The following is a 23410-nucleotide window of genomic DNA, read 5'->3' on the forward strand; positions in this document are numbered from 1 at the left end:
GCCACGTGGACATTTCAATGAGTTTGGGATGGAAATCCAGAGCCCTGGCTTCTGGTGGTAGCTGCTTCGTCACTTTCTAGGTGACTTTGGGAAGGTTACTTGAACCACACCAGGTTATAGGGTTCTCATCTGTTTAAAGGAGGGGAAATAGACTTGTCGATATATGAATGGGCTCTGGGTAGGGCTGACTTTGTGAGGCCACTCAGTTTCTTGTCTCTAGGGCTAGAGGCTAAGTGTCCCAGATGTGGCTTTTCTGTTGAGTCCAAGTCAAGAGCACTCTGGTGGGGTGGGGGGTGGCTTGCAGTGGCTTGAGCTGTAGGGGCTGGATTAGGCTAGAACAGAGTCCTCCTGCCAGCAGCCCTTACCCTAAAGTGGTCAGTCTTCTCTCGGTCCAGCATGGCATTGAGGAACACCTTCCCGGTGAACTTATCGATGGAGAAGACCCCGAAAGGCTCTTCATCTACCCCTGGGCCCTTGATGCTATAGATGACGCCACCCAGCTGTTGTTTATCAGACTTGATCTGCCCCAGGAGAGAAAATGGACTGGTAAGAGGGGCAATGCTATGGTACGGGAGAATAGTGTTAAATCTGAGTTCAAATCCTGCTCTTCCTTTTACTCCTTATGTGACCTTGGACAAATCACTTAAACCTAGCTGAGTCCTCAGTCTCTTCATCTGTAAAGTGGTGGCATTGGACAAAGTTTTAAGGTCCCTTCTAACTCTAAATCTGGGGATTAGCCCTTGGGGGCTCCATCTTCCCCTGTCATCCCTCCTGGTGAAAGATAATTTATATGTATTCTCTTACCTCTACCCTAAGATGCCTGTCCTTTGGAGACTATTTCCTAGTGAGTAGGGATTATTACCCACAAAGGGATTCTGGATGAGGGAAGCAAAGGTGCCTCATCTTCCCCTGGTGAAATCTTTCTCATACTTCAAGGCTCCGGTCAGGTGCAGCTTCTCCATGAAGCCTTCCCTGCCACCCCTCCTCCCTATCTAAAGTATTCTGCCCCTCCTCAAACTGGCTTGAACATTTTGGATTCTCCTTTGCCCTATGACATTCTACTTGGCGTTATACCTATTTATTAGTGTGTCACTTCTATCCCTCCTCCTACCCTTTCCCTATGAGACCATGAGGTCCTTGACAGTAGGTGCATATTATGCATTTCATCCTTGTATCCCCAGAACCTCGCATGATGTCTTACACATAGCAGGTTCTTAAACGTTTTCTGATAAAAATAGGGTGACTGGCTCACTCTTACCAGCCCTGTCCTCCCCCACCCTGCCCCCTATTCCTCAGGAATTCTGGGGAGTCCTGGGAGAAGTTTCTGGCTTCAGTTGGAAAAGTCACAGATAGAGGCCTGGGGGGAAGGTGGAGGTGTAGGTGGGAATCGCCCTTGGGCTTTGGCAGTAGTGCCAAATTCTAGGTAGGACTGTGTCCTTCTCCTCTCCTGTACACACGGAGGTTAATTACAAAGCCTATCCTGACTTCCCTCTCTCCCCTTCCCTGAGGCCCCGGATTCCCCTGCCAACCTGCACCAAGGTGTAGGGGATCCTCTTGTGGTTCTCGGACACGCTGATGGGTGGGATGACCCAGGCTCTCCGAACTCGATTCAGCCCCGTGGGATGTCGCCAGAGATAAAGTGGGCTAGGAGGCACAGTCATGCCCATGGAGAGGCTGAGACCCTAGAATCAGGAAATGGAAAGCATTGGTGCCATGATCTGATCCCCATTACCCAGCACAGCTGGTTTCACCATTACCCCAATGTTTTCCCTTAATAGGAAATTAGCCAACGACAGCCTCCTACACTCAGAGGAGACCCTAGAGTAGAAAATTGGGCAGCGAATAAAGCCTTTGCCAGCAGCACAGAAGGTAAACTTAATGGGAGATTAGGACCTGAATAGGATGCCAAGCTTTGAGCCAGCTGGAAGCATCTCCAGAAATTGTGACCCCTGAGCTGTGGGCCTAGGAGTATGGACCATGGCTATGGCAGAATGAAAGAACACAGGCTTTAGTATCAGAAAAACCTTAGTTCAAGCACAGATTCTGCCAGCTACTAGAGAGGCTAGGTGGGGTGAGCAGAAAGAAAAATTGGGGGGTAGGGGTAAGAGGGAGGGAGAGAGAGAGAAACAGAGAGAGAAAGAGAGAGAGAGGGAGAGGGAGGAGAGAGAGGAAGAGAGAGAGAGAAAAACAGAGAGACAGAGAGAGAGAGAGAAACAGAGAGAGAAAAACACAGAGAGAAACAGAGATAGAGAGAGAAACACACAGAGAGAAACAGAGATAGAGAGAGAGAAACAAGGAGAGAGAAGGAGAGAGGGAGAGAGAGAGAAACAGAGAGAGAAGGAGAGAGGGAGAGAGAGAGAAACAGAGAGACAGAGAGAGAGAGAAAGAGAGAGAAACAGAGAGAAATAGAGAGACACACAGAGAGAAATAGAGAGAGAAACAGAGAAACAGAGAGAGAGAGAGAGAGGGAGAGGGAGAAGGAGAGAGGGAGAGAGAAAGAAACAGAGAGATAGAGAGAGAGAAATAGAGAGAGAAACAGAGAGAGAGAGAAAGAGAGAGAGAGAGGGAGAAGAAGAAAGAGAGAGAGGGAGGGAGAGGGAGAGAGAGAGAGAAAGGTGGAGCAGTATTAAGCAGGGCTTTGTGCTAAAAGCTGGGGCTACAAGTACCAACAGGACAATCTATGCCTTTAAGGACCTTACGCTCTAATGGGGGAAGACACCTGAAGGGTTGTTAGCGAGTTGATGAAGCAAGTCCCAAGGGAGGCCTGAATTTTATGCTGAGCTCTGACATTTTTAGCTGTGTGACTATGGCCAAGTCACCTAATCTTTCTGTTCCTCAGTCTGATCAGGGCTGTTCCGAGGATCAAATGAGATAGTTTGCTCTATAACTGAATTCCTTCCCACCTTTTCCAGCAGGTCGCCCCCCTGTATTATCCTCACTCTCATTAATCCTCAATCTCTCTGACTACAAACATGCCTATGTCCCTTCATCCTTAAAAAACCCTGCTAACTTTTATTCTATATCTTTCCTCTCTTTCATGCCTAACCTATTTTTTAATATAAATTTTATTTTTTTCTCAATCACATGTAAACAAAAATTTTAACATTCTTTTTTTAAGTTTTGAATTCCAAATTCTTTCCCTCCTTCTCTCTCCGCCCTCTCCCCTTGAGAAGGCAAACAATTTGATATAGATTATACATGTACAGTTAAACAAAACATTTCCATGCTAGCCATGTTGCAAAAGAAAATGCAGATCACCCTTCCCCTCAAATAATAAAGTTTAAAAAAAAATATGCTTCAATCTGCATTCAGAGTCCATCGGCTTTTTCTCTGGATGTGGACAGCATTTTTTATTTACCATGTCCTTTGGTATTGTCCTGGATCATTGTATTACTAAGACCTAAGTCATTCACAGTTGATCATCATACGATATTAGTGTCACTGTGTACAATGTTCTCTTGGTTCTATTCATTTCATTTTGCATCAGTTCATGTAAGTCTTCCCAGGTTTTTCTGAAATCATCCTGCTTATCATTTCTTATAGAACAATAGCGTTCCATCACAATCATATACCACAACTTGTTCAGCCATCCCCCAATAGATGGGCATACCCTCAAATTCCAATTCTTTGCCACCACAAAAAAACTGCTATAAATATTTTTGTACATATAGTTCTTTTCCTTTTTGTTTTTCATCTCTTTGGGACACAGACCTAGTAGTGGTATTGCTGGGTAGAAGGGTATGCATAGTTTTATAGCCCTTTAGGCATAGTTCCAAGTTGCTCTCCAGAATGGTTGGATCAGTTCACAACCCCACCAACAGTGCATTAGTGCATGACTAACCTTGAAAAAGCCATCTAAATCGATGTTTCCACTTCCTCTCCTTTCACTCTCTTCTAAATTCTCTGCAATCTGTTTTCTGGCATTGTCATTTAACTGAAACTGTCTTCATACAAGTTAACAGTGTTCTTTCAATTACCAAATTCTCAATCTGTGTCCTTCTTGACTTCTCTGCAGCCTTTACCATAGTTGATCACCTTCTCCCAGGTAATCTTTCCTCTGTGGTTTTCATGAGCTATCCGCTCCTGGTTCTCCTATGACTGTCTGCTTCTTCTCAGTCTCTCTTGCCAAATCTTCATCCAGGTCACTCCCACTAACTATGGCTGTCCCCTGTCCCCATGGGTTTATCCTTGGCCCTCTTCTCTTTTCTCTCTATACTATCTTGCTTGGTGATGTCAACAGCTCCCGTAGACTCAATGATCGTTGTCACACTGATGATTCTCAGATCTATTTATCCAGCCCAAACCGCTCTCCTGACCTCCAGGCTCACATCTCCAACTGCCTATTGGACATCTCAAACTGGATGTCTCATAGACATCTTAAAGTCAACATGTCCCAAACTGAACTCATCATTTCCTCCCTCCTACTGTTCTCCCCCACCCCCATTACTGTTGAGGATACGACTATCTTCCCGGGCACCCAGGCTCACAACCAAAGTGTCATTCTGGACTCCTCCCTCTTTCTCACCCTGCCCCCATACCCAACCTGACACCAAGCACTGTTGATTTTACCTCTGAAATCTCTTTCGTGAGCACCCCATTCTCTTCTCTGACACTGCCTCCAGCCTGTGCACCCAGGTCCTCACCACCTCATGCCTAGATTGTTACCAAAGCCCTCTGGTTGATCTCTCTACTTCAGTCTGTCCCTACTCTGGACCATCCTCTACCCAGCTGGCACATGGATCTTCCTCAAGCACACAGCTGACTGTGTCACCCCTGCTCTCCCCATTCAATCAATTCCAGGGGCTCCCCTTCATCTCCGGGATCAGACAGAAAGTCCTCGGTCTGATGTGGCAAGCCCTTCACAGCCTGGCTCCCTTCTCCTTTCTATGCGTCCTACACTTGACTCCTCTCCACATACTTGGCGATGCAGTGACCCTGGCCCCCCTTGCTGTTCCTCAAACACACCCCATCTCCCGACAGCCTCCTTTTCACTGTTCCCCATGCCTGAAATTCTCCCCCTCCTCATCCGTGCTTCCTGGCTTCCCTGAAGATTTAGCTCCAATCTCACCTTCTTCCAGAGGCCTTTTCCAGGGCTGTCCATGGCACCTTTCTACCAGTATTACCACCATCAACACTATGGATATCTAGTACATACAGAGCTATGTGTATGCCGTCTCCACACCCCCATCACTTCGACAGTACACAGTAGGTGCTTAATATATGCTCGTTGATAATATACTTTGTAAACCTTAAAGTGCTATGTACATGTATTAATTAGAAATACCTAGCATTTATAGAGTGCCTACTATGTGCCAGGCACTGTGCTAAATGTTTATATTATCTCACTAATCTTCACAATTACTGGGTGGTAGGTGCTATTATGAATAACAATAATAATAATAACATGAATGATAGTTAGCATTTTTATAATGCCTACCATGTGACAAGCACTGTGCTAAGAACTTTTCATTTATCTCATTTGATTTTCATGACAACCCTGGGAAGCAGATGCTATTATTATTCCCATTTTACAGATGAGGAAACTGAGGCAAACAGAGGTTAAGTGACTTGCCCAGGGTCATACAGCTAGTAAGTATCTCAGGATGGATTTGAACTCAGGTCTTCCTGACTCCTGGCCCACTGCTCTATCCACTGGGCCATCTAGCTACCAAATGTGAGTTATTATTGTTATTGTTACTATTATTTTAATTTTTTTTCCTCTTTACACTCAGTAATAGAAGCAGTAATAAGATGACAAATTCCTTTCCAGGCTTTGGGCTCATGCCTCATTGGCTCCTGGGAAGCCCCACCATGAATGACACTCTCTCTGAAATTCTACACCTATAACATGCATCTCCTGTTTGCTGCGCCCCAACCCTCACCATACAGAAACTACAGCCCCCCATAGTCTTTGGGGCTCAGCCTCAAATTCCCCTAAGCAACAACCCTGGTGCAGTGGAAAGAGGGCTGACCTTGGAACCCCAGGACCCAAGTTGAAATCAATCCACCATTTACTAGGTCCTACTACTACTTGAGAAAGTTACTCCCTGGACCTCAGTTTCCTCATCTGTAAAATGATGGGGTTGGACTAGATGGGCGCTGAGGTCTGTTCCAGCTTCAGATGTGTGACCCCAGGCCTCTGGGTCGCTAAGTGGTGAGGGGTGTGGGAGGGGGCTGGGAGAGGAGCAGACCTCTACAGACTTGCTCACGTTCCCTGCTTCCCAGCAGAGGCCCCTTCTCTTCCCTCCTCCCTTCCCATGGGGGTGAGGGAGTGACTTCTTTTATTTCAAAATAACCCTACCAACTTGGCTCCTTCTCCCTTCCCTCAGCTTAGGGGTGAGCTAGTCTTTACAGGGGGAAGGGGGGGTGTCACCTGATGAGCCAGCACAGCTGCAGAGAAAAACAGCAGGACTCACAAACATGGGGATTAACCCCCGGGGGCCCAACTTCCCCTATGATCCCTCCTGGTGAACCATGTATTTGTAAGAATTCATATGTATTCCAAGAACTAGGGGGATGGTGAGGGTGAGAAAGGGGTGGGGTGGGATGGTGGTTAGTGGTACTGGCAGGCAAATTGGGTGGGAGGGGTGTGAGACGAGAAGGTTTTGTGGCTGGCCGAGGCTGTGAGCACAATGACTGCTCGGAGGTGCCTTGGGCTAAGCCAGGATTCTGCCATTAGGGAGGTCTTGCTCTGGCTTAAAGCCATGTCCGCTGCCAAAGTGCAATTCCCAGGGGAGAGGTCACCCATTAAGCCTCCTCAGTCATTGGGTAGCTCAGTGTGAATGCGTATGGCAGAGGGAAGAGCCTTGGATGGGGAGGACAGGGGGCCCACGGATGGAGAAAGGGGAGGGATGAGGAAGCAGAAAAGACTCCCCAGGTTTGCCAGTCTCCACGGCCCTGGACGCATCACCACCTGACTGTCCCCGTGAAGGCATGCGGGGAGTTCCCTTTGCCATTCTATTTTGGGAGGCTAGGATATTCTAGGACCTGCTCCATGCTGGGAGGACCCTGAGAAGGCGCAACCTGCCCCGTGGACCTCGGCCCACAAGCGCTGAGCGGCGCCAGGTGTAATGGGGCTCCCTCTCTCAGAAGGAAGGGGGATCTGGGGTCCTCGACTCCCTGGAGGAGTTAACAGAAGGTGGGGGAGGGCCGCAGCTTTGCTCTCTCATCTCTGCCCTCTTGGAGAGGGAAGGAGGCATATTCTCCAGGCCCAGAGCAGATGGCAGAACCGTGCCCTCAGCCAAGCTGGCCTGGGAGGAGCCGAGCCACAGTCTGGACTGAGAAAAGGGCATCAGTGAGCTGGGGGCGGGCACCCCTCTGGGCAGAGGTGGTGTTTGACAAAACTGGTGCCCAATGCCGTGCAAGGGACTAAGGGAAACACGCCTGGAGGAAATCTCTACTGTTTTAGCCACAGTGCTCCCCCAAGGCAGAGGGGTTCGTGTTAGTGACTTAATGGGTCACCTCTTCCCACGGAGATTCCTGTTGAAATGCTGTTGTGAGAAAAAGGCAGTACTTAACCCCAATGAATGACACTGTAATGGTGGAATTTCAGGCACTGTGACAGACCAGCTCTAGACCATATTTCTCCCATGTGGGAGAGTAACACTGGGTCAGGGAGACCCAACCTCCTCTCCCCCTCGGCCCAGCTGACAGTCATCTCTCCCTGACCAGGCCCTCAGTTCCATCCTCCCCACCCTAAGGGGGAGGAAGGAGCTGAAGAAGTTTAGGGAGAGAAGAATTGGAATGGAGCCCCCACCCCTGCCTTGCCCTGACCACTCTCCTAACATAGATGGGACGGGTGGAAGGACTGGGAAAATTGAGGCAAGGCATACAAAGGGCTGGATGGTTAACATTGCCGGCAGCTGGGAGTCAGCATTGCAAGCATATTTGCTCACTCCTGACTCATCCATTTTCCAACAGGTGACTGAGCATCTTTTTCCCACCCCCCTTCCTCACATCCCCTTCTCTAAAAACATCTTCTCCCCCAACCGAGTTTGAAAACCACTATGCAGGTCAGGAAGGGCCTCAATCGCTCTCTGACCCCAGGGGAAAGGCCAAATCAGGCCTGGCTTTAGCCACCCACATAGCCATCCTTAGCATCTCACACCTCCACATTAGTCCAGTCTTATGTGAACCCAAGCCAAGATGGGACGTATTGGTCAAAGGCCAAAGATTCTTTTATCACTATTTTAAAAGAGACAGCATAGCATCATGGGTAGTGAACTGTTTTTGGAGTCAGAAAGTCCTGGGTTCAAGTTCTGACATTGGCACATAACAGCTATGTGACTCTGAGTAAATCATGTAACTTCTCACTGCCCCAGGCATCTTGCCAAGCTAAAATGTTAGACATGAGTTGTTGATCTGTATCCATGGAAGGAGTTCCTAACTCTGATGAAACCACAGGTCTAAACCATAAACTTTCTTTCTTTCCTACTTTTTTCCTTCCTTCCTTTTTTCTTTCTTCCTTTCTTTTCCTTCTTTCCTTCCTTCTTCCCTCCTTCCCTCCCTCCTTCCTTTCTTTTTTCTTCCTTTCCCTTCCTTCATCCCTCCTTCCATTCTTTCTTCCTCCCTTTCTTCTTTCTTTTTCTTTCTTTCCTCCCTTCCTTCATCTCTCCCTCCATCTTCTTTCTTTCTTTCTTTCTTTCTTTCTTTCTTTCTTTCTTTCTTTCTTTCTTTCTTTCTTTCTTTCTTTCTTTCTTTCTTTCTTTCTTTCTTTCTTTCTTCCTTTCTTTCTTTCTTTCTTTCTTTCTTTTTTCCTTCCTTTCTTTTCTTTCTTTCTTCTTTCTTTCTTTCTTTCTTTCTTTCTTTCCTTCCTCGTTCACTTCTTTATTCTTTCCTTCCTTCCTCCCTCCCTCCCTCCCTTCCTTCCTCCCTCCCTCCCTTCCTTTCTTTCTTCTCTTTCTTCCTTCCTTCCTTCCTTTCTTTTTTCTTTCTTTCTTTCTTTCTTTCTTTCTTTCTTTCTTTCTTTCCTTCCTCCTTCACTTCTTTATTCTTTCCTTCCTTCCTTCCTTCCTTCCTTCCTTCCTTCCTCCCTCACTTCCTTCCTTCTTCCCCTTCCTTCCTTCCTTTCTTCCTTCCTTCCTTCCTTCCTTTCTTTCTTTCTTTCTTTCTTTCTTTCTTTCTTTCTTTCTTTCTTTCTTTCTTTCTTTCTTTCTTTCTTTCTTCCTTCCTTCCTTCCTTCCTTCCTTCCTTCCTTCCTTCCTTCCTTCCTTCCTTCCTTCCTTCCTTCCTTCCTTCCTTTCCTTCCTCCCTCCCTCCTTCACTTCTTTCTTTCTTTGTATTTTAAAAACACAGCATTATAGGCTCATGGTTGAAAAGGACCTTAGTTAGATCTCTAGTCGAACTCTCTCATTTTACATTTGAGGAAACTGAGGCCAAGACCACACAGGTGGTATGCAGAAAACTCATCTAGTCAGGGATCCATCTGGCAGGGGACCCACAGAGGTCTGTGTATTTTCTAAAACAACCAAGCCTGTTTCAATTGCCCAGCACCCAATGTCATGGGAGCCAGGCCAGTTTTCCTTTCATTCAGGCCCTGGTGCTTGGGCTTTTTTCTCGCTGATATTGGGAAGCTGCTGGCAGGCCAGTAAGAGCTTCCCTCCCTGGAGCACCCGCCATGCGATTGGCACAGTGCCTCCTGTTTCCCACTTCCAAGCTGGGCAATTGCTGTTTCGACCTGCCCATGTGAGGGGGATGACTCCCGCTTGCTGGCTGCTTGGTCCTCAGCCCCTCTGCCTCCTGTGCTCGTCAGCTAAGACTCTGCTTCCCACCTCTGAGGGGCTGGTGAGGGGGTGGGGGCAGTGGAGAGGGGCCAAGGAGATCCCAACTCATTCCCTAGAGCCCTGTGGGCCTGGAAGCCCTACAGACTCCAGCTAATCCTTTCACAAATCATTCTCTATTTGTTCTCTTCATGTCTCAGGCTGCCAGCAGACATTATTCTGAAGCAGAACATGAAAAGCTAAAAAGAAGTAGAACTAGGCAGGCTGACAGTCTCCCAGGGTTGGAAAACATCTTCTGTAGTCATCCCACCCAGCGTCATGGAGTGGATGGATCAGAGGTTGGGAGTCTGAAGGCTGGAGTTCAAAGTCTGGCTCTTCTACTCAAAAGCTGTGTGATCTTGGCCAAGTCACTTAACTTTTGTTTGCCTTAGTTTTCTCATCTGTAAGATGGGTATAATAATAGAACCTACCTCCCAGGGTTGCTGTAAGGGTCAGATGAGATATTTGTAATATTTAACAGAGTGCCTGGCAGGTAGTCGGTTCTTAAGAAACACTTGTTTCCTTCTTTCCTTCCTCCTTTTTTTCCTTCTTTCCTTCCCTCCTCTCCTACCTCCTTCCCTCCCTCCCTCCCTCTCTCCTTCCTTCCTTCCCTCCTTCCTTTCCTCCTTCCTTCCTTCTTTCCTCCCTCCCTTCTTTTCTTCCCTCTTTCCTCCCTCCCTCCCTCTCTCCTTCCTTCCTTCCTTCTTTCCTTCCTTTCCTCTCTCCTCCCTCCCTTCCCTCCTCCCTCCCTCCCTCCCTCCCTCCTTTTTCTTGCCTTCATACTGACCACACCCCAAGCAGACAAGGGTACAGCCATGTTTGGAGCCCTTCTCCAAGGAGGAATTCACATCCATCCCCTTGGCTACCTTTTCTACTACCTGTCAGAGAGTCCTTTTTTAGGTCTAACCTACATCCCTTGTATTCCAGTTTCTTACTATTTCTTCCTGTTCTGTTCTAGACAGAGAAGAATTGCACTTTCCTGGCCCTTCACCTCCTGCTTCCCTCCCACTGTACTGACCCATTAAAAACAGTGTCCGCCATATGCCAGCCCTGCCAGTGCACCAAGAAGAGAAGGCCAGGGAGCTCTGGGCCCAAGCAATGGGCACTTCTTGGATGGTTTGTGAGACATCTGTGGCCAAGGGGCCCGGGCCTTAGACTGGGGCTGCTTTTGTGTGTCATGGACCCCTTGGTCAGCCTATGAATCCTTCTTGGAATCCTGTTTTTAATTGTACAAGGGTACAGAGAGAACCAAAGGTAAGTAAAAGTAAAGATGTAACTCCACTCCTCTAGTCCAAGTGCATAGACTCCCTGAAATCTTTCCACAGACATGTTGGTGAAGGAAAGAACCCAGATTAAAAACCTCTGCCTTAGATGGAGCTTGGCCTGGTAGGAATAATCATCATCATCACCATCACCACCATCACCACCATCATTGTCACCATCATTGTCACCATCACTGTCACCATCACCATCATCACCACCATCACCATCATCACCATCATCATCATCACCATCACCATCATCACCATCATCACCACCATCACCACCACTGTCACCATCACCATCACCACCATCACCACCATCACCATCATCATCATCACCATCACCACCATCACCACCATCATTGTCACCATCATTGTCACCATCACTGTCACCATCATCACCACCATCACCATCATCATCATCATCACCATCATCATCATCATCGTCATTTTTTTCATAGTGCTTTGAAGGTCATAAAGCACTTTTCTTGCAATGGTCCCATGAGGAAGGCAATGCTAGTACGATTATGCCCATTTTCCAGATGAAAAAACTGAGACTCAGAGAAATCCAGTGACCTTGGGGATCCCAAAGCTAGTAAGTCTCAGAGCCAAGATTTAAACCCAGGTGTCCTCACTCCATCTCCAGAATTCTTTTTACTACACCATGCTGCCTCTTGCAAAGAAAGAGCTCTGAAATAGGAGTCAAGAATCTAGCCCTGCCTTTAGACTGATGAAAGATTATGGTCAAGATACTTAACTTTTTGGACCTCAGTTTCCTCATATGTGAAGTGGGACTGATTCTATATTCACCCTCAGTATATCACAGAGAGGTAAGAATAAAGTGAGGTCCCTGGGAAAGAGAGACTCCACCTCCTTAACAGCGCCCTGCTATCTCGAAAATGAAAATACTCTTGGTCACAAGGGGGAAGGGAAAGCCACAGAGTGGTGGGTTCAAGGTAACTTCCTCTCTGGGAAAGTCATGTCAAATAGCTATCATTTACATAGTACTTTAAAGTTTGTAAAATGCTTTACAAATATTATCTCATTAAATCCTTATGACAACCCTGGGAGGTAGGCTATTATTATCTTAATTTTGCAGATGAGGAAACTGAGGCCGGGAATGGTGAAGTGACTTTCTTAGAGTCATACAATTAGTAAGTATTGTTATCCAAGGCAGGATTTGAACTCAGTTCTTCCTGACTCCAAATATATCCTATCCACTGAGATTACCTCCCCCATTGAATTGTGAGCTCTCAAGATGAGGTTCTGGGTTTTTTTGCCTTTCTATGTCTAGTGCTTAACACATTGCCTGACAACTAGCAAGTGTTTAGTATACATTTCTCTTTTTTGTTTGTTGTTTTTTTTTAAAAGGCAATTAGGGTTAAGTGACTTGCCCAGAGCCACACAGCTAGTAAGTGTCTGAGGTCAGATTTGAACTCAGGTCCTCCTGCCTCTAGGTGCCCTATCCACTGTGCCACCTAGCTGTTCCCTTAATACACGTTTATCGACTTGACTCTAACTCAAAGTATGTATCCTATTGAGGGTCCATGACACTATCTTTGTTTCTAGGTTATAGCCTATGTGTGACTGTCCACAGATAACTAGGTAGGCCTTGTTTAGGGTAAATAACTAGGACTGTTTAGAACCAATTTACTTTGAAAGAGGACCTATAACGAAGCAAATCGAGTGTCCTTGGACTGGACCTAAGCAGAATAGATAAAACAACAGACAGGAACTTTTGAGTAGAGTAGAAGGTGTTTGTCACACATTGAGGTCTAAGAATCTGCTTTTGCTAGTTTAGAACAGAAACATTCATTAGCTAAGTAGCTCTACTCTCCATACCCAGGCCACTCTCTTTGTCCCTGTCTCCTCCGTTGACCATCATGGTCAGTCTACTTGCCAAACCTGGCCTCCGGCCATCCTCATCCCGTCTGCCTCTCTCCCTTCCATTCCCCTCCCCGGCAGCTGCAGGAGGCTGGGATTCCAGGAAGTCCACTAAGCTGGCAAGGAGCCAGCTCCCTTATTCTGCTGAGCCTGGGAATCGCAGCCCCCGCCTGTCCATAGCTTGAGTTCACAAGGTCAAAGAGAAGCCACAGTCCTTTGGCCCCAGGCCTTTGCTCCCAGATCAGAGGCTGTGGTGGGTAGGGAAGGGATGGGCTCATTCTGAAATGCCCAGTTTTCAATGAGCATTTGTTACACTCATTCTTTATCCTCCCACCACCCCTTTCCAAGAAGACGTGGCTGGTCCTAGAAAAAAAAAAAGCCTGGGAATAAGATCTTGAAACTAGGGACAATCGGCTCTGCACACAAGGCCACATCCACAGTGTGAATACATACAATACAAAGACACAGACAAGCCCATGTGGCTAGTACACAGGCATACATGAAGAAACATATAAAGACATACAGACACCAAGGCACCCCTGCTTTCCCTCCCCATCAAACACCCTACACCTCGTGGAACCTTATTAGAAGGATGCTTTTGATATGCCATCTAATAAGGTTCCAATGGGGTGTTTCCAATGGATAGAGTCAAGGGTTTCCAATGGATAGAGTCAAGGGTTTCCAATGGATAGAGTCAAGGATTAGAAATCAGAAGATGGCAACTGTGGAACCTGCCTGAGCCTTAGTTTTCCCATTTGTAAAATGGGCACAATACTGCTCAGTACTACCTACCTCACAGGGTTGTTTCAATCATTCAAGAATCTGTGATTTTATGGGTGTGGGACAATCCTTCCTCATGCAATCTGGTCTTCATGAGTTTCTGTGGCCAAGAATTCATCACTGAGAGGGATCATGTAGAATGAATAGATTGATAGACTTGAAGTTAGAAAGACCTGGGTTTGAATTCTGCCTTAGATACTTAGCTGTGGGACCCTGAGCAAGCCATTTGCTCTCTGACACTCAGTTTCTTCATTTTTTTTTATCATCTTCTGGCCATGATTGGGCCCACGCACAAAGCCAGCCCATCTTTGGAGAGCCCCCCAGAGCTTAGGCACACAGGTCATCACAGCGTTCGGGAAGCTAGGGGGTCACCTCCAAGCTAGGGAGAGACATGGAAGTGTGGGAGGTATTCAGAGAGGACTGGCACTTCTGGTGTGAGGGCTGCTCATCTACCTTTGGTGTCTACCTGATTCACCCAACTCTCACCTGTGACTTCAAAAAGCTGTAGCATGCACAGCAGCCACACCCCAGACTGGCTAAAGTTCAGGGTAATTGACAGCCTCAAACCCATTGGTGAGTTTGGGGATGTCTACCCCGAGCATGTGAAGACATTCCCCAGTGGAAGGGAAGGAGGAGAATAGTTTGTTCCCATGGCTGTGAAGGTGGCTTTAGCAGGCGCTGTGGGGCGCTAGGAGTTTGGTCAGCCAAGGTCATCCACTGCGTCCCTTGCCATCGCCAGTCATCTTGACTTTTGCCCCCCCCCCCACTGGACTTCAGGAAGAGAAAGTGAGGCTGACAACTTCACCCAACTCTGCCTCCCTTCAGTCCAATTCATTCGGAAGTCAAGACATCAATCACCCGGTGTTGTCATTGAAAACAAAGGACGAACAACAAGGAAGAGAGGATGGAGAAGGAATCTGGGGGAAGAGCTCGGCCACAGTGGAAGGGATAAGGAACGTGATGGCGGTGACTGTGCTCTGTAAGGCATGTATAAATGGGAGGGGCGATGACGGTTATTAGGAGCTCTTGGGAGCCGCTGATGCCTGAGCCCCACATCCCACCACCAGCCCTTGCTCCTGCCTAGGCAGGCACCCAGGACACACCTGTACAATGGAGAGTCAGAAATGCCCCCTCCCGAGTGGCCCCTTTCTCTCCATAAACTTCAATCCCATCCAAGAATGCCAAGGGCACTGAATTTGGTCATTGACCACGGGTAATCTAGCATTGTAATGCTGGTAAAGCACTTGAAAGATATCATCTCATTTGATACCTCAAGCCACCCTGGGAGCTAGGTGCTATAGTTTGTTATTGTCCGGCTGTTTTAGTCACGTCTGACTCTTTGTGACCCCATTCAGGGTTTTCTTGGCAAAGATACTGGACGGGTTTGCCAATTCCTTCTCCAGCTCATTTGATAGATGAGGAAACTGAGGCAAACAGGGTGAAGTGACTCATCCAGGGTCAAACAGTTTGTATCTGAAGCGGCATTCAAACCCAAGTCTTCCTACCTCAAAGTACAGCTCTCTCTACTTGGCAACACTGTCTTTAAAATATGAATGTCATTGGTTTTCTAAAGTCTTAGCTTCAAGGGCCAACAATACCTTAGGCCAGGGAATAGTTATCTGGGTCTCTAACATATTCCTCCCTGCTCTGTCTTTCTTCCCCCTCCCCCTCCCTCCATCAGTCAACAGTGTTACTGAGCTCTGGTCCTATCCTAAATACTGGGAATACAAAAATTAGGAGCCATTCTTGCCTTTCTTGAGTTTAAAATGTCACTAAAAAGAAGAGATTTAGAGGTGAAAAGAAACACTAGAGACTATTTAATCCAACCCTCTCCTTTTACAAATGAGGAAACTCCAGCCCAGAGAAGTTAACTTGACTGTGGTCATACAACCAATGAGAAGCAGTGGTAAAATTTGAACCCAGGTCTTCTGACCCTACGTCCTGGACACGTGTGACATCATTATGAAACAATCCTCCACAGCATATGGTTGAGTGAGGAGACTATGTGGGGCAAAGGAAGGAACCAGGAAATCTCAATTCTAGTCCCCTAGCCCAGACTATTTAGTAGCTGTCTGACCTTGAGAAAGAAAGTCACCTCAGTTTGAACCCCGGTTTCCTCATCTGCAGAATGAACAGGAAGATTTCTAAGATTCCTGGTAGCCTTAATTTATGGTTAGAAGTACTGTGTTTCATGGGGAGGCTGGGAGGTCTGTCGAATGTCAGAGGAAGGTGCTTCATATGGACTGGAGCGGTTATGAAAAGCATCGTGGAGGACGTGGAGTTTGACCAGGTTAAAGGCAGAGAGGTATAGAAGGGGGGAAGATGCCTTTCTCTTCTTTCTGGGGCTGAAACACTCTGGGTTGCCTGACCAACGTTTCGGAAAGGTTCTCCAGTGGAGAGAGGGGCTGTTCCATGCAGGGTCTGCAGGAGGGGTATTGGGACCTGGGCCTCTGTCCCTTCCTGGCCCTTATGACCCCGGCCTATCCATTCCTGTGGGTGGGGTAGGAGGCAGAAGGAATGCCTGGAATGGATTCAGCTGTCAGGTCTAGCCTCCTGAGGAAGGGGCCCCCAAGCTGATGAGTTTGGGAGGGGGCCCACTCCTCCCAGCATCCCAGCTGCCCCATTCCTCAGATGGCAGATAGATCCCAGAGACAACGAGAGAGATTTTCTCTGTCTCTTCAGGATGGTACAAGTCTTTCTCATCTCTAGGCAACTTCAGTCCTGATGGCTCTGACTCCCCAAACCATCTCCATATTCACCTCTCCACCCATTCTCTTTACGGACACAAGCTGATTTCCCTTTGGGGATCTAAGAGGTTGATTTTGGCTAACTGGCCTTCCTTCCTACACAAAGACTCCGGGCTGTGGTATCAGGAGATTTGGGTTCAAATCTTCCCTCTGATGCTACCTATGTGACCTTGGGGAAATCACATAACTTCTCTGGACCTATCTTTCCTCATCTGTAAAATAGGCACGGAGATTCTTTACAATTCAAGTTCTATGATCCTATGATCCAATCACCCATTAGATTCGTTTATTCAAAGGACATTTATTAAGTGCCTACTGTGTACCTGGCGCACAGGTGCTGGGGATGCAAAGACAATCTCTGCCTTTGAGGAGCTCGTGGTATGTGGGGAGGGGGTGGGGAATGACAGTATGTAGACATATAAATCAATACAAATGACAAAACAATGGCTATATATGCACACACAAAAAGAATACAGCATAGATTGGGGAGTTGGGGGGCAGCGCCTACTTGACGTGTGCCCTCTGCATGGCAAGGAGAGGGCTCTGGCAGGAGGCAGTCCTTGAGAGGAGCTTAGAAGGAAGCCAGGGATTCTAAGGTAAGAAGGAGTGCATTCCAGGCATTCCTGACTCGAGATGGCATTTTCTCCAATCAGTGGAGATGGGTTTGCACAAAGCGATCCATGCTCTACTGTCTGGTCTCCCTCGTGAGGGAAAGTCCCTTGTCCACGGACAACAGTGTTGACCATGGGCGTGTGACCATGGGCTGGTCATTTAACATATCGGGCCCCAGGTTTCCTTATCAAAATGACCTCTGAGGTTCTTTTCAGGCTGAACCCTATGGTCCCATGGACTGCCTTGGGATCTCTCTTGTACTACGGCTTCCATAATTAACTATTCATTTATCTTCCCAACTAGACTAGAGGCCGCTTGGAGGCAGGTACAGAATGTCTTGTATACCACAACACTGTACATTTAATATATATAAATATATTATTATAGATTGTATTGTAATAATAAAACATATAATAATTATATTAGGATTAGATAATTAGATGATTATATTTTATTATATGACATTATGAATATATTAAAATATTAACCATTAATGTAGACCAGGGGTGGGGAACCTGAAGCCTTGAGGCTGCATATGGCCCTCTAGGTCCTCAAGTGCAGCCCTCTGACAGAATCCAAACTCGCAGAACAAGTCCCTTTCACAAAAGAATTTGTTCTGTCAAACTTGGACTCCAGTCAAAAGGCTGCACCCGAGGACCTAGAAGGCCCTGTGTGGCCTCCAGGCCAAAGGTTCCCCACCCCTGATTTAGGCAGATGGGATAGTGATCATAGTTACTATTTCAAAGTGGGAGAAAGTGAGCCCCAGAAGCATAAAGCAATTTTAGTAAGTGAGGTTATACAAGTTATTGGTGGAGAGAGGACAAGCACCCAAGTCCCTGGGGCCCCCGCTGAGCGAGGGGCCCTCTTGTGTCTGCTCGTGGGGAAGGCCCCCATGGGCCTGAAGAGGAAAGGTCAGGGGCCCAGGCCAGCTGGCTGGGTTCACAGATGGGAGGGGGTGGGGAGGAGGACAAAGGGCTGAAAGCTGAGCCGGGTTTGGGGGGAGGAGGCTCCCTAGGTCGTGACACGGCATCCTTCTGCCTTTTAGGAAGAGATGTGCTCCTCCTCCTCTCTGGAGCTAATTTGAGTTTCAGTGGCTCCTGGAAACTGCTCCCGTTGGCGGCTGTCCTGAGCCGTCAGCCCCGGGCCTGAGGTTCTCACGTGGCCCTGCTCTCCCGATGTCTGCCTGGAGTGCTTCAGTGCTCCCTCTGAGGGAGGGTGTGGAAGGATCGCCCACCTTATGCCTAGGACAGGCAGAAACCCCCACCCCCACCCCCTCTGAAGCTTTCCGTAGGGGAAGGGGAACAGAAATGCAAAAGAGGGGAAACAGAGGAAGGAAAAGAAGGAAGAGGGCATTGGGATTTTGTTATTTTTCATTTGTGCATTTCTCGGAGAGAGATCCCTTATGGGGATGCAGAGACAGTCCTGAGGAGGATACAGAGAGTCTGACCTTTGGCCCACTAGCCTAGGTCTTCTGGCTTAAGGGACTCGTAGACGGGGCCAGAGGGCCAGCCTCCCTATGAGCCACACACCCCTCTGTGATTAGGGTCGCGAGCTCAGCCCTGGGAGAGCTGAGCCAGCAGGATGTGGTCAGCCCAGAGGGGCAGCTCTCTGTGGTTCTCCTGGAGGGACAGCAGAAAGGTTGTGGTGGGTGGAGGCTGGCGGCAGCCAGGCCTGGGGCTCCAAAGAAATCCTGCTCTTCTCAAGGCCGCAGAATGGAGTTACAGTGGCTCTGTGCCCTCCAGAGACCCAGCTGTTAAAGGGGCTGTCTAGAGCCTGGGGGCCTGGGCCGGAGCCAGGGGATTAAACCCAAGCCTAGGGATAGGAGCTGGAAAGGGACACCAAGGACTCAGTCTCTCCTCCTTGGGCTGCCCTGCTTCTCCTAGGCTTTCCAGACCCCTTTGTCCCTGACACGCAGCACTAAAGCCTCATTGTATGACCACACAGTGGCAGAAGTAAAACTCAGATGCAGTCCCTTGGCCCATTCCATTCCAGTACAATCTCCCCCCTGGAGCAGGAGGGTCTGCCAGCTGTCACCTGACCCAGATTTACACCTTACCAGGCTATAGCAATCACCAAGACACTAGGTCACTGAGGGCCAACCTTTGGAGGGTAGTGTTTTACGTGCTGTAGGCATTTAGTACAATTCATGCAGCAGGTATTTATTGAATACCTACTATGTGTGTTTGAGGCAGCCTGACATCCTGGATGGAGCATGGCTCTGGACTGTTCAGAGCCTGCTTCTTACCTATTGGCTGCATGATCCCAAATAAATCACTTTAATTTCTCACTGCTCTAGGGCCACCTCTTAGACCATGATTTTCAGAAAGAGTGCCAACCTGCATTGGTGGAGGGAGCTTCCACATTTGGGAATTCCCTATGTTGATGAAATCACAGGGCCACTTCCTGTCCCTAGGCTTACTATGGTGTAGACACTTGGGGACATTAATGTGATAACACTGAAGGCCTTGCAACTCGGTACAGGGCCTTGGGGGAGCTTTGGATTTTTTAAGGGTGGGGGTGGCAGGGTCCCTGCCTTGTGGCTTGGACTTGCAGGGACCTTGTCTCTCTGTGTTGCCTGCTTAGGCAGAGGATGGATCAATCCCACAACTAGGTGGGGTTCCCCTACAAAGTCTTGTGTCCAGGAGGAAGGGTGAAGCCCACTATGGCCTGGCAGCATGGCACTGGGAAGGCATGGCTGGGCTTTTCCATCTTCCTACCTCAATCTTGAAGGCTCTGTCCTTTCCCCTGAGGTTCTGAGAGGCTTAGGTCCACCCCAGGTCACCTGTGATTCTGTAGAGAACCTCAGGGTCCTAGGTGAAATCAGTACCCTGGAAAAGCTGTGGTTCAGAGGGCCCTGACCCATCCTTGTCTACAGGAAGGAGCAGATGACCTGTCTATAGTGGGACGCACCTGGGCTTTCATCTCCCAGCTAGGCCAGAGGCATGCTGGGAGCTGGTTTCCAACCTCCTGTGATGAGGCAGTCACTCATGGGCTAAAAGGAGCTGGCTGAGAACATAAAGGGTGGGTGATAGACTCACCCTGGCTGGCTCCAGCCAGTATCCCTTGGGCATGAGCCCTAGTCCCAGACTTGGCACTGTGGCCAAGTCTAGGGAAGTAAAGAGGCCTGGGGCTGGGTGACTGGGGCACCCACGAAGACAACGTGTACCATTTGTACCCCAGCCCGGGGAGGAAGCAAAGTGGCCAGGGTGAGGGCGGGCAGGTTCTGTGCTTGGGGACCATTCCAGGAAGGAGATGGGGCACACTGTGGCTGGGCAGCACAGGGCTGTCAAGGCGCCGAGAAAACTCCCCGAGCTTTCAGCCTGAACTGGCCCCAGCTGCTGCAGCGCTCCAAAGCAGACGCATCGCAAAGAGCCAGCTGTCCGCTTCAGTCCAGAGCCAGCTGCTTTGGGCTGGGTGGGGGCAAGAAAGACATTCTTTCACCACTGTGTGTGTGTGTATGTGTGTGTGTGTGTATACACACACTCACACACTCACACAGACAAAGGATATCAGCAGATGAAATATTGGGGACCTCTTCAGAAAGAAGTCCCAGGACCCAGAAAAGCAGCAGGACATGCTGGACTTCTCTGGACTCAGGTTATTCCTTTGTAAAATGAAGGTGTAGAACTAGGTGGTTCCGAAGGTCACCCCAGTTCTGACCCACTATGTTCTAAAATCTCTTCCAGCTGGGACATTCCACTCCCTGGACCAACACAGGACATTCTAAGGTCTTGGAAGATCCCTTCCAGCTCTCTGATTCCTGAAGTGCTTTTTGGGGAGAGGACACCCTCGATGGGACGATCATGCTTTCTAGAAAGTGAGTTCTTAGAAGATGAGATTCTGTATGGGCCACCATTGAATGGGGGCACTTCAAATGCCAGGGCAGGAGGTCAGTAGCTGGCATCCTGGCTCACTGGGTGACAGGAAGTAGAACTCCAGTAAAGGAAGAAAACAAGCACCTACTATATGTCAGGCACTGTACTGTGCTTTGCAAATATTATCTCGTTTGACCTTCACAATAGCCCTGGGAGATAAGTGCTAGGTGGCACAGTGGGTAGAACAGTGGGCTGGGAATCAGGAAGACTCATGTCGGTGAGTTCAAAGCTGGCCTCAGACACTAGCGGGACAAGTCACTTAACCTTGTTTGCCTCAGTTTCCTCATCTGTAAAATGGGCTGGAGAAGGAAATGGCAAACCACTCCAGTGTCTTTGCCAAGAAAACCCCAAATGGGGTCACAAAGAGTCAGACACAAATGAACAACAACAAATGAACATTCCAGTTTACAGCTGAGGAAACTGAGGCAGAAGCTTACATAGGATAACACAGCTAGGATGTGCTTGAGGCTGGTCTTTCTAACCACAGGTCCAGCACTCTACCCACTGAGCTATCCTAGCTAGCCACCTCTAGGCAGTTTGGCTTTCCAGCTCCTTTGAAATCCCCAACTATTTGTAGAATTGGGAAAATCTCAGTCAATTAGGCTGGCTAAGACTGGGCCTTGACCCCTAGGAGTATGGGTATAGCTGGTAGCCCTTAGTAAATGTTCTTAATCCAGGGTTCACTGACTCAGATTTCAGGGGTGTCAGTGAACTGGGATGGGAAAAAATTATATTTTTGTTTTCACTAATCTTTGCTTTCTTTTGTTATCTTCTGTATTTTATCTTCGCATTCAGAAACATGATTATGAGAAGGGGTCCACAGTCTTCCTTAAAATGTCAAAGGGGCCCGGGACTCACAAAAAGGTTAAGAACCCCAGCCTAAAAGGCCCCTTTTGTAATTTCATAGGATCAAAGATTTAGGGCTTAAAGGGACCTTAGAGATAAAATCTTTGTGTAAAATGTATATCTCTTGAGAGAGGAAGAAGAGAGGGGGAGAGAGGGAGAGAGGGGAAGGTGGACTGAGGGAAAGAGGGAGCTGGAGGGAAGCCAATCAGTTCAAACCTGTCACTTTACAGATGAGGAAACTGAGATCCGGAGAGGTCGAATAACTTGTCCAAGATGACTCAGGTTTCAGAACTCGAATTTCCACCCAGATTCTGACCCCAAATCTGGCCCTGTTTTCACTATATCTTTCTCAGGGAGTGGGGGTCTGTCTCAGCACTCAATGTTAAATACTTGATTAAAGATCGTTCTCTCGTTCACCCTGATCTTTCTCTTCTATCCCCCAAAACACAAACAGGAAAACTTCAGCATACACTTTCACAAATACATTCATACAATATGCATATCAGAAACACACACACAGGTAGCCTCCTAGCCTAGCATGAAGTTGGAAGGAATCTTAGAACACAGGATATTAGAACACAGGAGAGCCTTTCAAGTAGAGACTGAATCAGAGCAGCGCACAGAACATTGGACCCTTCTCTCCAGAGTCCCCCCCAAGTGATCAGAGGCCTCCCCAGTCTGCCCCCACCCCCAATGGCCCAGCTCCCTTTCACTCAGGCTTCTTTCCAACTTTGGTGGGGGAGTCTCCTCCCCATTCAGGGGCTCCCCTCCCGAGTAAGGTTTCCCTTACAGGCTGGGTCTGACTCTCCTGCAACAGAAGAAAAAGAGGAGGTGCCCCAGCACCCCCTGGCAGCCCCCAGCCCCACTTGGCTCCTTGTTCTCTCCACCCTCCCTCATCCCTCCCTGCCCTCAGTGGCCCAGGGCTCGCTCCCGGAGCCCCGAGAGCCTGGCAAAGTTGCAGCAGGTTGAGCATCTCTTACCTGGGCCAGGAGGCAGAGGGAGAGAAGCAGGGCTGTGGCCATCCCAGCACGATTCTGAAGCGGGCCAAAAGCCAGGAGGGGTGCTGCTGAGGTCCGTGAGCGGGAGCTCGCAAGCTCGGGGCCAGAGTGTCCGGGTCTCTCTCTGGGTGAGCGCCTGAGCTCCGAGCTAAAATAAGCCGGTGGCCTGGCTGAGTGACAGCACATGTGCTGTGCGGACTGGGGCGGGCTGGCGCTGGGGAAGGGGGACGGGGCAGACGGGAGGCTGCGTTACTAACGCGCGGAGGGGGGAGAGTGGGAGCGCAGCTGTCCCCATTACACAGCTCTGGGCCCGGGCTGCCCAAGGTCAGGTGGCACCCCCTCCCCCATGGGGGGGAGGGGAAGCTTAACCCTTTATCAGCAGCACTCTAGGAGCTGGACTAATGCCTGAGGGGCTCGGAGCTTCTGGGGGGTTCTATGGGGGGGTACACGTGAGGAGGGGGAGCTCAAGAACCTTCAGGGAAATACGGGCAGAAGGAAGCAAAGGGAGGGATTCCAAAGGACATGGGGAGATAAGGAAGGGGATTGGGTGGGATGGCCCAATGGTGAGCTCTGGGAGGGAGTGGACTGTGAAGAGGTCTCATAGCCTTTTGGGGATTACGCAAGAAAGGAGATGTCTGAGTTTCATGG

The 23410-nt window shown here is 48.6% G+C and overlaps 1 protein-coding gene across 1 annotated transcript in view; it reads right to left on the bottom strand.

The window, feature by feature from the left end:
- CDH15 (cadherin 15) overlaps window positions 1–22911 on the bottom strand; it is a 34670-nt gene extending 11759 nt beyond the window's left edge. Inside the window, exons 1-3 of the mRNA XM_020989138.2 lie at window positions 22745–22911; window positions 1530–1682; window positions 366–521 (exon numbers count right to left, since the gene is read on the bottom strand). Of these exons, the coding sequence (XP_020844797.1) occupies window positions 366–521; window positions 1530–1682; window positions 22745–22786 (351 nt within the window). The 5' untranslated portion in view covers window positions 22787–22911. The remainder of the gene's footprint in view (window positions 1–365; window positions 522–1529; window positions 1683–22744) is intronic.
- Window positions 22912–23410: the final 499 nt, after the last annotated feature.

The sequence above is a fragment of the Phascolarctos cinereus genome, unplaced genomic scaffold (assembly GCF_003287225.1).
Source record: "Phascolarctos cinereus isolate Bilbo 61053 unplaced genomic scaffold, phaCin_HiC Scaffold_2;HRSCAF=192, whole genome shotgun sequence".
In the NCBI taxonomy this organism is placed as follows: Eukaryota; Metazoa; Chordata; class Mammalia; order Diprotodontia; family Phascolarctidae; genus Phascolarctos; species Phascolarctos cinereus.